The sequence below is a fragment of the Heterocephalus glaber genome, unplaced genomic scaffold (genome assembly GCF_053883595.1).
Source record: "Heterocephalus glaber isolate CG9 unplaced genomic scaffold, H.glaber_assembly_v1.0 deba00001553, whole genome shotgun sequence".
NCBI classification, from domain to species: Eukaryota; Metazoa; Chordata; class Mammalia; order Rodentia; family Bathyergidae; genus Heterocephalus; species Heterocephalus glaber.
In genome coordinates, this window is record NW_028258344.1 from 21,663,818 (window position 1) to 21,680,000 (window position 16,183).

General features: G+C 32.0%; 1 protein-coding gene across 1 annotated transcript; it reads left to right on the forward strand.

The window, feature by feature from the left end:
* Nucleotides 1-13,502: 13,502 nt before the first annotated feature.
* On the forward strand, nt 13,503-15,382 carry LOC101716562 (ubiquitin-fold modifier 1). The gene has a single exon (XM_087190600.1). It carries the CDS (start codon nt 13,597-13,599, stop codon nt 13,852-13,854), a length of 258 nt encoding a protein of 85 aa, XP_087046726.1. The 5' UTR covers nt 13,503-13,596; the 3' UTR covers nt 13,855-15,382.
* The last annotated feature ends 801 nt before the right edge of the window (nt 15,383-16,183 follow it).

Below are 16,183 nucleotides of genomic sequence, written 5' to 3' on the forward strand. Positions count from 1 at the left end.
ATAATTCATTTTAGCTTAATTTCTGTATTGAGAATTTCATTCCTGTGTGTTTTAATTCTACTTTTTTTCATATTCGTAAAAGTTCATAATCCTTTGATATTCAGTGAGGTTTATATTAAAATATGTAATATTCAATTTTTTATGTTTATATTTTGCAAATATTCAATGGCTACCTGAAATTAATATATTTTCTATATAACTCTATTAGGACAATTTGGTAATTGTGTCTTCTGATCTGTTCAAGTTGTCTTTTAAAAAAAAAATTGTTCTCTTAGCTATTCAGAAAAGTACATATAGTTGTAGATTTGGCTATTTGCCTTTACAAATAGACCAACTCTATTACAGAGCAATGTTATTGGTTTCATACACATTTAGAATTTTCTCTCTTTTTGATAGAGGAAAAGTCATTATAAAATGTCCTTTCCTACCTGTAAGTTTCTTTCCTATAAGTTTTTTTTTTCTAAAATTACTCTAAATGACCAGCTCACTAGTGTTTGCCATATTTTCATCGTGTCCCTTTAAAGAAATTTTTTTTTGTACTGGGGATTTAAGCCAGGGCCTTCACACAGAGCTACATCCCCAGCTGCTTTTTAAAAACTTTTTATATTGACACAAGGTCTCTCTCAGATGCTAAGTTGTCTGGGCTGGCCTAGAACTTGGGATCCTGCTGCCTCACTTTGAAATTCATAATCAATTTGTATCTTTGTATTTAATATGCCGCTTGTAAGCATTGCATAGTTTTATTTATCCAATATAAAATAATTTTCTTTTGTTAGAGTATTTATTGCATTCACCAATTATCCTTTATTAATATATATTATGTACTCCTTTTTATTGTTTTAATATTTGTTCTAGACATGAAAACAAGCATCTGTGATTCATTGAAAGTATAACAATTGTACTTTGTCAATAATACTAGCCAGTTGGGATATTTTAACTCTATTTATTCATATCTGTGTTTTGCATTACTGAGGTCAGAGACTTTGCTATTGCTGTTATTACTGTTTGCTTGCTTTTTTCCTCATATTTTTTAAACAACAAATTATAATGTCATTATTGTTTTGTACAATCAATATGTATTATGTCCTGCATTACAGACTTTCCCTCTGAGATTATTCTTCATTAGCCTGAAGAAATCCTTTTAATATGAAAAGAAAATGAAATGAAAATTGGGATAATTTCTCTTAGCTATCATCTGTTTGAATGGGTTTTTATTTTGCTCTAAATTTGCATGTGGTGTCTTTGGTATTTATGCTGTTTATCTATGGTTTTATATCTTTCATGGTTTTGGAAAATCATTTTTTAACTTTTCAAATATCAATTCTACCCTATTTTTCCTATTTTTGCCTTCTTGTACTTCTAAATATAAATTCATGTTAGATCACTCATCTACTCATTTACATCTCATTCTTTTTCCTTACTTATTATTTTTCAAAATACTTTCAGTTTAAATATTTTGTTTTGACTCATCTCAAAATTTAAACCCTATCTTCCCCATTTTTTTTTTCTTTTGGTCTTCACTACTGTCAAACCCATACATTGAGGTCTCAATTTCAATTATTTGATTTTTAGTTCCACAAATTTTCCTTGATTCTCTTACAGATTGTAACTTATTTGGTGAAATTCAGCATCTTTTTATTAATATCATTTTATTAATTTAGGTTTTGAATGTATAAATCATTATTTTAAAGTCCTTTTAGATAACTCCAATATTTTCATCTCTTCATCTTTTAGCTTTAGTCAGTTGATTTCTTTTTTTTTTTTAATTTAATGGTAAGTCTTGTAACTGACTTGTAACTGACTTTCACTGAATCCAACATATCTTGTATTTTAAAAAGTACAGAGGCTTTAAAGAGTGTTCACTTCTAGTAGAGAGAGCTCATCTTTTTGCCTCCAGATAGATGTGTGAGCAAATAATATTAATCAGTTTATGATTTTGCTGACTCAAAGGAGACCTTGCCTTCATCTGCCTTTGGTTTCCCTCATTCCTTAGTTGTAGCTTATTTTTCTTCACCAGGGTCTCTCAGCCAGCTTGCCTTCATATTTCATGCTTGTTTCCCAGTACTGTGCATCTGTCAAATAATTTGATCCCCTTTCGGAGGTTCTGGTTTTAGTTTTGTTTGGTTTTTTTCGAACTCAGGACCTTGCACTTAGAATGACTGAGCTAAATCCCTGGCCCTATGGCTTTAGTTTTTAACTTTCAACCTACATAATCAGAATTTGGGACAAAGGTGTAGATGGAAATCAACTTGAAACTTCTCAAGTCCTCAGAAATTTGTTTTGTTTTTCTGTTCTGAAATTGCCAAAAGGTTTGCAATTTTTTCTGTCTCATCAGCAGAACCTCTTAAACTAGATTCTTATTCTCTTGGCTTCAGGGAAAAATTCATTTCAGTTTCATACTCTGCTCACCTAACATTTCTACAATTCACTTTAAAAAGAAAGAATAGGGCTGGGGATTTAGCTCAGTGACTCTGCCGGCTGCCTCCCAAGGTCCTGAGTTCGATTCATGGTACAGAAAGGGGGGGGGGAGAAATTTCATATACTGATTCCCAGAACTTTGCCATTTCAAAACTTATTAGTGAAAGTGAAAGATTCATAAAAACCATGACATTTGTAAAATTGTTTAACTGTAGAAATATCAGAATTCTTATTGATCAAACTTATTCCTCAGATTCTATTTTCACTTCAGATGAAATGATCGTGACAAACTTTCAAACTTTCATGAAGAATTGAATATAAATCATTGGAGCTATTTCAAATAAGATATCTTGAGAGACTTATGATGTTGTGTCCTAGGTATTTTGCAAAAACACTGGCTTATCAGCTTCAGTATTTATTCAGTAAGAACCAAACGCTTTATGCAGTAGAAACTAAAATTACTGGAAATTAAAAGTATTTGTGAGCAGGGTATTGATACACTTTAGAAAGTCACATATTGGTGTGATAAAGGAAGATCTGAGGTGTATGGAAACAAAGAAGTATATGCCAATACCCTTTACCAAAGTAGTAATTAAATTGAAGAATCGTTTTTATTGATTTTTATTAACTTTATTTCTGTGTAATTCCTATACAGTTGTAATATATAACAAATGTATTTAAAATACTTCTAAGTGAAAATAGTGACTTTTTTGTTTAGAAATATAAGTATAATGATTAGGATGTCATAACTAAGGAAGCATGAAAACATTTTAAAGACGTGTTTTTAAAAGAAAAAATGAATTTCAGTTGAACCAAGAAAGATTTTGGTAAAAACTAGGTAATAGTATATTTGGTGGTGTGACTTTTTATCATATTAACATACAATAATATTTATTAGCAGTAGCACCTATTAAATAATTTGAACATGTCTTTTGCTAGGATACTGCTATTATTTTCTAGCTTTCCATATGGCGACATGGGAGTCTGCTCACAAATTTCACACAAGGATTCAGGTTTACAGATCAACAACTTATCTGTATAATTTTTTTCAACAGGTCACACATATATCTAAATCTTATCCTTAAGGAAATGCAAATAGTTCATTTGTCAACATTTCATCCCTGACATTAGTTGATTCTACGTTGACTTAGTCAGGATTCTCTGAAGAAACAGAACCAGGAGAATATATACAGATATATTAGAAGGAATTTACTGAGGGGGTTGGCTCAAGTGATTACAGAGGATAAGAAGTCTCATGCCCTGCCATCTTCAAGCTGAAGAATCGGAAAGTCACTGATGTAATTCAGTCCAAGTCTAATGGCCTGATAACTAAGAGTCAACTGATGTAATTCCCAGTCTGAGCCTGAAGTTCTGCGATCTAGGAAGAGGAGTACTAGTAATAGAGGCTAACAGCCCAAGGACCAATTCTGATACCTGAACTCCACAATATAGAGTGAGACTTCATCAGTCCTTTGCCCTTTGTTCTATTACAGCCCTCAGTGGATTGGATGATGTCTATTTATACTCATAATGGTGGGTATTATTTATTCAGTCCAATGATTCAAATGCTAATGTCTTCAGAAACACTCTCACAAACTGGCCCAGAACTAATGTTTTTCCAATTGTCTGTGTATTCTTTTGGCCAGTCAAGTCTACTGTCACATATGTATTTTTGAATGTTACCTGCATATGCAATATTCAAATTCTCTTATTGTTTATCCACTAAAAGTTGATTCCATATTATGGAATCTAAGCACTAAATTTTATTTAGAAATGATAAATGTGTGTACATGCATGGAGTGTGTGTATGTCCAGATACAAAACCATTTAGATATCCATCCTGAAAGATCAAGTAAAATACAAATGAATTGCATCTATTGCAAACTTCTTATACATAGTCTGCTCTTTGCTCAGTTTTCCACTTTTAATTTGGACAACACTACTTATGAAGGCTAAATACATCTATTTATTGACAGTCCCTAAGTCATATCTTAAACTTCACATATCTTTAATTTTTCTCCCATTACACTTACTAAAATTTGCTACTTATATCTATTAATGAACCATCAATATCTACAGTAATTTTGGCATAACTCTCTATATTTGAAGTGTATCATGACAGATCTCTGGCAATATTAACTGGGCAGTTGTTTAACTGTCATTTCATATTCCCTGTAGTATGAGTATACACTTACATTGTACTGTGAACTTTCTTTGCTAAGCATGGTATTTGAAAGTGAAAAAGTTTGAATAAAAAATATTCTGTTCTTATTAATTGAACATGACAAAAATTGTTGCATAAAATTTTGTGTCATTTTCTTTGTTTTTCCATAATCATATAATGATTAAAATGTTAGAAAATAGTAGTATGTTCATAGGGTACATTCTGATACTGTATTTCAATAGATGTAGGGATATATATTGATCAAACTGGAGTTATTAACAGTTCCATTTTCTTATTATTAATGTTTAGAATTTTCAACTCTTTTAATTCTTCATGATCAAAATAGTACTGTAATTTTTATCATAACCAGAGAAATGAAATACCTCATTTTACTCTCAGTGTACCGACTTTTCCCTTCAGATTTATGCAAAATAAAGAAAAGGATTCATTATTAGCTAAGAAACTGGCCTATAATTGTGAATTTAAGCAAGCTAAAATTGGGTCATGGGAGCATAATTTTTTCAAAGCGAGAAGTCTAAATATTTTCTCTTAAGCCAAACCTGATTTAAGAATTTGAAGAATCAGAAGAACAAACACAAGGGAACAGTTACTAGTGTCATAGGAAATGGAAACAGAGAGAGAACAAAAACAGGGTTTTCTCTTGAGTATCATGCTGATTTAGTCTCAGCAGCCTGCCACAGGAATTCCCAGTCCAGGACTTGATTTGTACTCCACTGTTGTGTTGTAGGGGAAGATCCAACAACAAAAAAAATTCTTGTTCCCTTGGCTCTCTGATTGTACTTGTGGTAAAGAGAAAGATTGTTCATACTTCCTTACATGGAGTATTCACTTATGTTGCAACTTTTCTACCAAATGTTATCCAATCAGCTTTCTTCAATATCAGTGGTACCTTTTATCCTTGGAAGGTGATATTTTGTCAAATCAATTCTGACATATTCCTGGATGTGAGGATATTTGTAGCAAGTAGAAAGAAATGAAAGGGAGGATGAGAAGTCTTGCACTTACTGGGGTGGTGAGAATATGTTTTTAAAATTTGAAGCTAAACATTAGCTTAGAAATTCTTAAATTTGCTAATTAAAATATCAGCTGATACATGTATGGAATATTGTAGTAGTTAAGGCACTGTGATACTAAATGAGATTTATTCCAGGGAGTTTTTAAAATAGGAATCTTCTTCTTGGTACATTTGGAATATAACTTCATTCATACAAATGAATTCTCCAAGTAAGAAAGAAACTTCAAGAAAAGATTAATCCAAGCTGGAATTAAAAATTTTTCCAAAATTATGATTGTTTGACATAGAATATTTCAACTCGCAAATATGTGAAAAGTGTACCCATATAACCATCCTTTCATTTTCAGTTCCATATTCAATAAATTATATGAAATATTCAATACTTTGGTATAAAACAGGCTTTATATAGATGCTTTTGCCCAACTACAGGTTAATTTAAGTGTTCTGAGACTTTAAGGTAGGCTAGGCTAAGCTGTAGTGTTCATTAGGTTATGTGTGTTAAATGCATTTTTACTTAAATGATACATTTAAATTATGATGGGTTTATCAAGACATAACCTCAACATAAGTGAAGAGCCTTCTGCATAAGTTTCTTCAGCAAGATGTCAGGAAGATATTTGATAGGCCTTTTAGATAAAATAACAAACAGAATGTAAAATCTTAAAGTTACTGTGCCTCATAAAATTCTCTATTGAACAATACAGCTTTAAATTTTCCATAGATTTCAAAGTAGTAAAGAACATATAGTGAAAAACAAATGGAGGGGTAGGGTCTTGTCTTTAATGGAAATTATTATAAATGGTTGGAGAAGAGGCTGCCAAGTTATTAAAGAAATTATTTTAATGGAAAAGAACTACAAATAGTTGGACATACTGCACTTGAAATCTTACCATTTGAACTGCCAAAGTGTCCTGGAAACTGGTAGTAGACAGGAGACTCCTGGGTCCAAAATAACTCAGATTTTATATGTTGAATTTTCTCCTCATTGTAAGTTTTTATTTTTGTGATTTTTTTTTTGGAGGGCATTTTCTGGTGCTAGATATTAAGCTCACTTCTCTGTGGTTTTATTCCTCCTAAAGCATTGTTTTCTGATCCTTACTTCCTCAGATCTCTAATACATTCAAACATATCTTTTTTTTTTTTGGTACTGGGAATCGAACTCGGGACCTTGTGCTTGTGAGGCAGGCACCAGAACCACTGAGCTAAATTCCCAGCCCAAAACATATCTTTTTAAATAAATTATTGTAGTTTTCAAAGTGTTCTCACCAAATAGTTGACTCAAAACAAGCTCAACTGTCATTAGCAGTGGTGGGATTCACCAATTACTTCACTTTCACCAGAAAATAAAATAGTTTTAAAGGAAAGCTGTTATCTGCAAAGAAGTTACTTAAGAGGTAAGACCTTTTAATAGGATCAAAGGTTTAGGAGTTTCCAGTTTGACTCTTGAAATTCTGGGATACGCTCTCCTAGTTCCTACTATATAAAGACTAAATAATAATTGAACTATATTATATTATTTACATAGCACCATTACAGAGTAAGTCTAATACTCATTTATAGATGAGAAGTCTGAAGTTTAGTTAACTCCCTATAGTTTACAACTACTTGTAAATTTTGGAGCTAGTTCTATAATATTACAGGATAAAAATCAAACATTGGGTGTGGACACTATGTTATACTCACTCTCCTGAAAGCAAAGATATCAGGTTCTTTCCTTTATTCATTTGAAGTCATAAAACAAATTATATACCTAATTTTTGTATATTATTGGAGCTACATTAGAAAATGGCATCATTAGGTTCCTGATAGTTTTATTTTCATTAGTAAACCTGGAGAGAATGAATTTTAAGTTGTTTTTAGGCTAATCTGGATCATTGCCTCAGTATCACACTTCTTGTTCTTTTGTGAGTAGCAGTTAAACAAGACATGGCTTGGCTCCTGCTTATAGCTCATTGCTAAATTCTAGATAAATGTCTACTTGGGGTAACGTGACCTTCTCTTCCTTTTTCTTTGTCTCTATGCTCCAGTTTTCTACTCTGATAGCCTTAGCCAAAACTCTCCTCCCTCTTTGCATACTTTGACTATGAACTTACTTATTGCCAGAAATGGGGCTTTGCCTGCCAAATGACTCAAAAAACTAGGTTGGTTCACTTCCTTAAAGAAGCAAATCTAGTCACAAATCCTTTCACCTCCATTCTTTTCCTGATTTGAAAATAAGGCTGAGAGTTTACAGTTCATTCAGTGCAGACTAGAGACTGAAGCTGAGAGGAGAAAAGTGAACTACCATTGAGGCCACCCCTCAGACAGTGGCAGCCCAGAGTTAGAGCTTATTTCTCTTGGTTCAACTTCAATACATTAACAGTAAATCACAAAATATACTCCACAGTTTACTTACCTATGAAAATCTACAACATTTTATATAAAGTTACCTAAACAAAGGCAGAGACCTGAGTAAACAAACATACCATAGTTCCACAATTCAAAATGATCTTTTTTATGATTTTAATATTTTTGAGGATTTTTATTGAATATATACATGTAATAATATATACGATTTGCTACTGTTGGACTTGTCTTTTATTTGTTTGCCCTTAAAAATTTAAATGAATTGTGTGTCTTGGAATTCAGAAAATTAAGATCTAACAATCTGGCTCTAGAGTTTTACCTTAGTTTGAGCATCCTAGACTTCAAACTCATTAACTTACTTATGATTCCACTACATGATTAAACCATTTGAAATTGATAGATTTTAGTCATAACAAGGCATAATAAGCTTAAGAAAATAAAGGTCATTCTCTTTTTTTCTCAAGTGGCATTTTGGTTTATAAAAAGCCCAATTTAGAGTAGCACCATATAAATTATGACAAAAGCTTTTATACCCTAATGGGAATAATGAAATTTGGAGAAAAACTGATATGATTCATTCAAACAATTTCATATAAATTTATGTTTTGAGGAGGCAAGATTCTGATGATATTTTTAAAGACCCAAGACCACTACAAGAAAGGTAAGTGGATTTAAAATGCCTACACTTATTTGGAATTTTTTTATTCATTTTTCTATTAAAGTAATAAACTCAAAGACTTTTACTGCACCTTTCAAAATGAAAACTTGAAGACTCCTGTGATAACAGGATCAGGAAGTAAAAAGAGGATGTCATAAGGATTTGACTTAGTCATCTCAATATTCAGAGAAGCTCTTATTTCAGAGCCTTGCCACTTTCACAGAAAGCGTTCCTGCATCAACTATGAAAACTATACTTAGGCTTAATTTTGCAACTATATAAACTCATCCTGTGGTAGCAAACCCTAAATCATAGGTTCTTTAGTTTGGTTCATGTGATTTTGTTTGCTTTGTTTTTGGTATTGGTGTGAAATGGGCAGTGCTGAATGAATTATAAAACGCTTACAGTTTCTCTACTGTGTGCTAGTTTTCTGCTGATGTTAAAGGAACTTGAGTTGCATAAATTGAAAGTAAAAACCCATGGATGTAGTAAACATTTTGTAAAATTATGCTTTACATTCCTTTCTAAGTAGACATAGAAACTTTACATACTGAAAAATTGTGATGAACCAAATATTTCAAGGTTGTAATTTCTCCCTATTGAGAGACACAGAAATTTTACATACATGAAAACTATAACCTCAGCATCTATTTCAAAAAATTAAGAACAATCATGCTGAAAAGTAAGTTAGGAAATGTTTTATGTGTCTCTCCCACTCTACCTTAAAATTCAATATGACCAGAAAATTAAGATATTTTAAAATTAAAGTTGTAATATTTTCCATAAAATTCACTTTGAAAATTGAGTATTGTAAAGCCTTATACCATGTTTAAATGGAATTATTGCATGTGTGGATGTAATGCTACACATTAATGAAATTTTGCATAATTTTAGTTGTTCTAATTACGTTTGAGTAATTAATATCATGTCAATTAATGGTAACTTTTAAATTTTATCCTGTGAGTCTTTTCCCACAGCATGAAAATGAAAGTTTGATTTTGTTGGATAAGAAACTTTAAGGGCCTTTTAACTAAGAATATTAGGTAGAGCACCAAAATCAAATACGAAAAAAATTTACATGACAGTCTTATAATTTTTATAATATTAAATAAATATTAATGTTAATAATATAATAGCCAAAATGCTCCACACATTGGAGTTTTTTTTTCCTCTAGTACTAGTGCTTGAATTTAGTCTTTACACTGAGCCTTGACTGCAGCCTTTAAAAAACTTCTTTCATTATGAGATAGGATCTCACTAAATCACACAAATTGAGATTGAACTTGCAATCTTTCTTCCTCAGTCTCCCGGTGTTGAAATCACAGACATGTACCACCATGCCCAATTCAACTAACCTGGGAGAAGGATATGCTCTCAATGTCTCCACTGTGCCTAATTACTGTTTTGCCTACTAGTGCCTAACAAAGACTCAGCATATTTGAAATAAATGTCTTCAAAACCATTTTCTTTGCCTAGGCCTGATATACAGATGTTGTGATCATGTCTCCAACATATTTATTTAGTTATGTAATCCATAGAGTAGTAGTGAGTTATTACATTCTGTATAATACGAAACACAGACAAAAAGAAAATGAAACGTGATAAAACAGAACGCCAGAAAACTCACCTTTGCTTGTATCTTTTGTAGGTGACTACAGGAGACTATTGACACCTGACCATTGTACTTGTAAACATGTTATTCAAATCTACACTTAGCCACTAAAGGACTTTCCGAAAAATCTAAATACGTACGATTCCCTTTCTCTTTGCCAACTGTTCCATACCATTCCATTCTATTCCAGTCCACTGTATTCCATTCTTTCTCCCTTGGATTTCTGCACTTCTGGAAAGCCTATGATGACTCCGATTTTCTTCTAACTAACTCTTTTGTCCTTCATGTAACTGCACACACTTCTCTAAATATTGATATTCAGTCACAGAATAGCAATCCTATAATTAAGTGACTATATAATTTTATGAACTAATCAGAACATTGTCAATAACTATGAAGTACACCAGGATAACAAGCATAAACAGGTACTATCTTAGGAAAACAGTGGTTAAAAGTCACTACAAAGTATAAAGAAAATAACCTTTCTTCAACTACTATCACCTTAAGGGATTTGTTTATCCAAAAGTTACTTATATAGAATTACTCAAAATTCCTACTGTTACATTAGAATGGTATACTCCTTCAAAGTTTCACATTAAAATATTTCATCTTTGTCATTGTATGAACACTTTATTTGGATTATTAAATTTTTTATTTATTTGAATTTTAGTTAGCAAAATTGTATATTTGTATACACAACACAATGTTTTCAAATATGTTTGCATTGTGAATGACTACATTGAGCTCTTTATCATGTGCATTATCCTTTTATTCTAGTGGTAAGAACACTCAAAATCCAGTTTTAGAAATCTTTGAGAATACATCATTATTAGTTATTGCCACCAGATTATACAATAAATTTTTTAAAATTTAAAATCCTTCACGTAACAGCTGGGTGTGGTACTACATGCCTGTAATCCCAGAACTCTGGAGGCTGAGGCAGAAGAATTGCTGTAAATTCAAGGCCAGCATAGGCTACATAGTGGATTCAAAGCCAGTCTGAACTACTTAGCTAGATCTTGTCTCAAAATAAAACAAAACAAAACAAAATCCTTCACATAATAGCAGAAAAGAATTTCTAGGAGCAACCCCCTTTCCGGTCCCCCTTCTATATCTCTCTTAGACAGAATCTATCTTTTTCTCAATAAATTTTTCCTACTCATAAAAAAATTTTAAAAAAGAATTTCTAAAAAGAACTAAAATTGACATTTTAATTTTCCTCCACCACCCCATTTCTTTTTTTGGAGGGACAGTGGCAAGACTAAAAAGTTATGAGAAGAAAAGTGCCAGATAGAAAATTGTGTGTGCATAGAAGTGTGTGAGTAAATGAAAAGGTACAGATTGAAATGTTCTCTGTGGTACACAGCACAGTAAAATTGGTATAAGAGTAACTTCAGTCAAGATTTACAAAGCAAACAATTCTCAGTTTGAGAAAGTTAAGATATTTTTCTATAAGTCAATTTAATAACATTGTTAAAAAACAAAAGGACTACTTTGTTTTTCATTTTGGTTTTTGTTTCAGTTATTATTAGGCCAAGTTAATGGTATCTGACACTTTTCAGTACAACATCCTTGTACTCTTCATATTAACTGCATAAGTGATTGGAGTTAAAGTTCTATTAGGTCAGAAAAACAAGACTTGGTTGGATTGAACCAGCTCAACTGAAATTAATGGGTTTTGAGCTATCACATTTTAGAATATATTTAATTTAATTAATTTAATTTTAAATTGAGTTCATTTCTCAGCAAAATTCTTAAGAGCACAGATAATTAGCTAAGCCCCAAATTTGCCAGCTGATTCTAATTTGATGTGGGATTACTTCTACATTCCTAATTACAATATTTGCTTTTCTAAAATCACAGATTCAAAGTCCAAGAAAAAGCTGCTAGCCAATTGCATAAATGCATCACAGAGAAAACATATATTAACAGAAATATTACAAGTATATGCAATATTCTTAAAAGAAAAACTTAACATATTTGATAGATCTGTAATTATGTTCTTCAGATATCAATTGCATAAATGCATCACAGAGAAAACATATATTAACAGAAATATTACAAGTATATGCAATATTCTTAAAAGAAAAACTTAACATATTTGATAGATCTGTAATTATGTTCTTCAGATATCTGTAAGTTCAATAGGGAACAAGTCTCTGCTTTTCCAAAAAGAGTGTATTCTATTGAGTAAAAATATTACAATACAGTGAATGTAACACTTTCTGAGAATGGTAAATTTAAATATTCTTTTCTATGTCAACCTAAAATAATGGAAATACTATCAAAATATCTTGCCTACATAAATGTTCTTTTTGAGAGACAGTTAGTAGAAAAGATATTAAGCCATTCATTTTCACCAGCATGGCACTAAGCAAAGGAGTACATCTAACTGCCCAAATATGTTGGTTAAATTTTTTGTCTGAAGATGAGCAAAGTATAATTTTTCCATGGAAAATATGTATCTTTACATTTACATTCAGCCAGAAATGCTATTATTTCTACGAGGAAATAATAAAAGAAGAAAAATGTTTTTATTTAGATTAGATAAGTTTGAAATGAATTATGAACTTATTCATTTCAGGATATTTTTTAAGAAAATAAGTCTTGGGGATGGGGATGTAGTGGTAGAGTACTTGCCTTGCATGCATGAGGGACTCACTGGGTTCAATCCCCGGTACCCTCTCTCCACACACAAACATGCACATACAAAAAAGAAAAAAAAGAGGAAGAAGTCTTAAAATTAGGTACTGCCTCGTTCTGAACTTTTCATATTGAGTTTATAGTAATGAAATCTGATGCCTAAGACATCTGAGTTATTAAATATGGAGAAATTGAAATTATTGTTGAAATTCATTGAGATTTCATGAATTGCTAAATTCAAAATTAAATGATATGTGGATAAGGTAGTCATTTTACACAAAGATACTTTCAAAACCTTTAAAATATAAGTCTATATATGTATTAAAGTAGTTACCTCCTTTAAGAGTATTACGAATTTTAAATGAATTTTCCATTGATTCGTAATGTGTACTAAAATTAATAAAAATGATAAATAAAATAACACTTTAATATTTACTCAGCATATAAAAGGTAACATATTATAATAGCCTTTTACTTGTTGATTCAGACAATCTCAAAATCAGACTTCAACAAATTAGTATCTGTGTAAATTGGGGCAAATTGCTTAACCTGGGAAGGGGATTTAGCTTAGTGGTGCCGCCGCCTGCCTTGCAAGCACAACGTCCCCCATTCGATCCCCGGTACCAAAAAAAAAAAAAAAAAAACCACTCATGGCAGCTTCCTCATTGCCCAGGAAGTGGGCTGGTAGGCCAAGCTAGGGTGGCTTGTCTGTCCAGGACATGTCGAAGGTTTCCTTTAAGATCATGCTGACGTTGGACCCGCGGCTGCCCTACAGAGTACTCAGTGTTCCGGAAAGTACACCTTTCACAGCAGTCTTAACGTTTGCAGCTGAAGAATTTAAAGTTCCTGCAGCAACAAGTGCAATTATTACCAATGATGGAATAGGACTAAATCCTGCACAGACTGCTGGAAATGTTTTTCTAAAGCATGGTTCAGAATTGCTAATTATCCCTAGAGATCGTGTTGGAAGTTGCTAATGCCTGCTACTGGGAGCACACAGTTACCTTTCAGAATAAAAGTTGCTTTTTATTTTGGTTGTAAAGGTGAAATCAGGCATGCAACATACAGTGAAGACAACAAAAGTCAGTGAAACAATGAAAGGTGACTCCTTTGTCCCTTGTTCTTATTCATACTCTTCATGTGAAGAGGAAGTGGTTACGAATGGACAGTACTACCACCAGAGAAAGTCATACAGTGGTTGACTGCTGCCTCACAACACATGTAGGGGGTTGATTTGTGGTAAATGGATTATGCAACGGAATTTTTTACCTGGAAGATAATGCTGATATTTTTTCTGAGTATATTTGGAAAATTAAAATTTCCTAAGTGTTACATAATTGTCTTTGAGTTAAAAGTGTAGAAGGATTGATTGTGGATCATAGATGGCAGTTTGCTTGATAGCACCTTATAGACTCACATACAGTTTGATTCTTAAATATACATTTTCTGATAAGTATAATAGACATGCCATTGAATACTTAGCTATCTTTATCATTTACATTTTAAGTTTTCAACCTTAATGTGTCATATAAATTTTAATTCAATATCAGAAAACCAAAACTTTAATTTCTTGATCTAACTATTATGCTCATAAACTAATGTCCCATACCAAATCATTTTTTTTCCGCAGTATCTGGGATCAAACTCAGGACCCTGCACTTGCCAGGCAGACACAGCTCCGCTGATCTAAATAGTTTTAACAGTATTCTTGCAAAATCCAATATTGGTCATGGTGGGAGTTTACAATACAATAGAAGCAACCTTTGCTGAGTTACATATTTCTTTAGAATTATGTGTCTCTTTATCAGTTTCCTAATCCAATGTTCTTATGACAAAAACCCTTAAGAGATAACTTCTTGAAGATATTATTTCTGAATAGCATTCTGAAAGAATATTGTTAGAGTGAAGATCTGAAACTCACCACAAACCTTAAAGAAATACTGATCAGAAATGCTGATGTGTTATATTTATTGAAAACCTAACTTTGAGGAGGTGTTAACATTAGACACCCAAATGGATAAGAAGCTAGGAAAGGGAAGATGGGAAAGCTCAAATGATCAGGCTGTGGCAAAGAGGAATGAGTGGCAAGGACAACAGTAAAGAGTAACAGAAAACTGTCAAAAAATGTCACAGAAAATGCCAAGGGGATGAACAGAACCGTGGAGGGTATGTTAGAAAAACTGAAATGGAAGACAAAATACATAGAAAGCAAAGAATATTTCTTTTCCACATACAGACTTAAAAGTATCCATTATGAGTATTCAAAGAATGATGTCCATAATAAAAGATTATATTTGTGTTTACAAAGGAAATCAGTATCTGCACAGTTTGAGAGGTGAATTGAAGGCTCATGGTGATCAGAATTAGTGCTTGCCCTACTGTATTATAAATGGGGAACCTTCTAGAGCAGGGGGTTTGCCTTTCTCGTTCTTTTTAGAGATGGAAAGGTAGATGTTCAATAAATAGTTCTCAGTTTATTCATGAATAAAGGCTCTCTATGACCAACATTTATCTTAGCATTTTTCAGCATCTTTGCTGTTATGGGCCCCAAGTTTATTGAGGAAAAACTTTACAATAAAAGGCAACAGAAACAGCATCTGAAGGATGACATCAATACTTTAAGGAATTAACAGATATTTTTCACAAATCTGAGGAATAAACAGGATTTTCAATTATCACAGGAGAAAAGTTTTGCTAAAAAATAAATATACTACTAGTTTGGGATGTTTTTATTTTTATAAAAAAATCTGATGCTCAAAGACCCCTATTAGGCTTCAGTTGTCTAGGTATTTTTATATTCCCAATCCTTGAATTTTTGGCTTAGTTTAATTTTTTTTCCCATTTTTCTAGCACAGAAATCTGCTTGTTGTTTGCATGTATGTTTATCGTCTCTTGTGCCATAAAGTGATTTATCTAATATTTTGGCTCTTTGGTTTTGAAAATTAGACTTAGTTCTTAAAGTACTTTGTTAAACAACTAGACATTTTATTATTAAATGTGGTCTATAAATTCTCTGTGCAGAATTCTTTGAAGTATTGTATTTAGTATAAATTCCTTACTGGCCCATAGTTATGAAAATACATTTTGTTACATTATAAAATATTGCTTAATCTTTCTAACCATAAATTTCTTTAATAGAAAATGTAAGTAATGATAACACATGATACCATCCCACATGGTCGGTATGAGAAGTACAGAAAATTAAAAGTATAGTTCTTTACTTTGTGCCAAGTTTGAACAATTACCATCATCATTTCTAAAATGTTCATTTTCAAATAATATAAATGCTCTTTCAAGTTCCTTCTT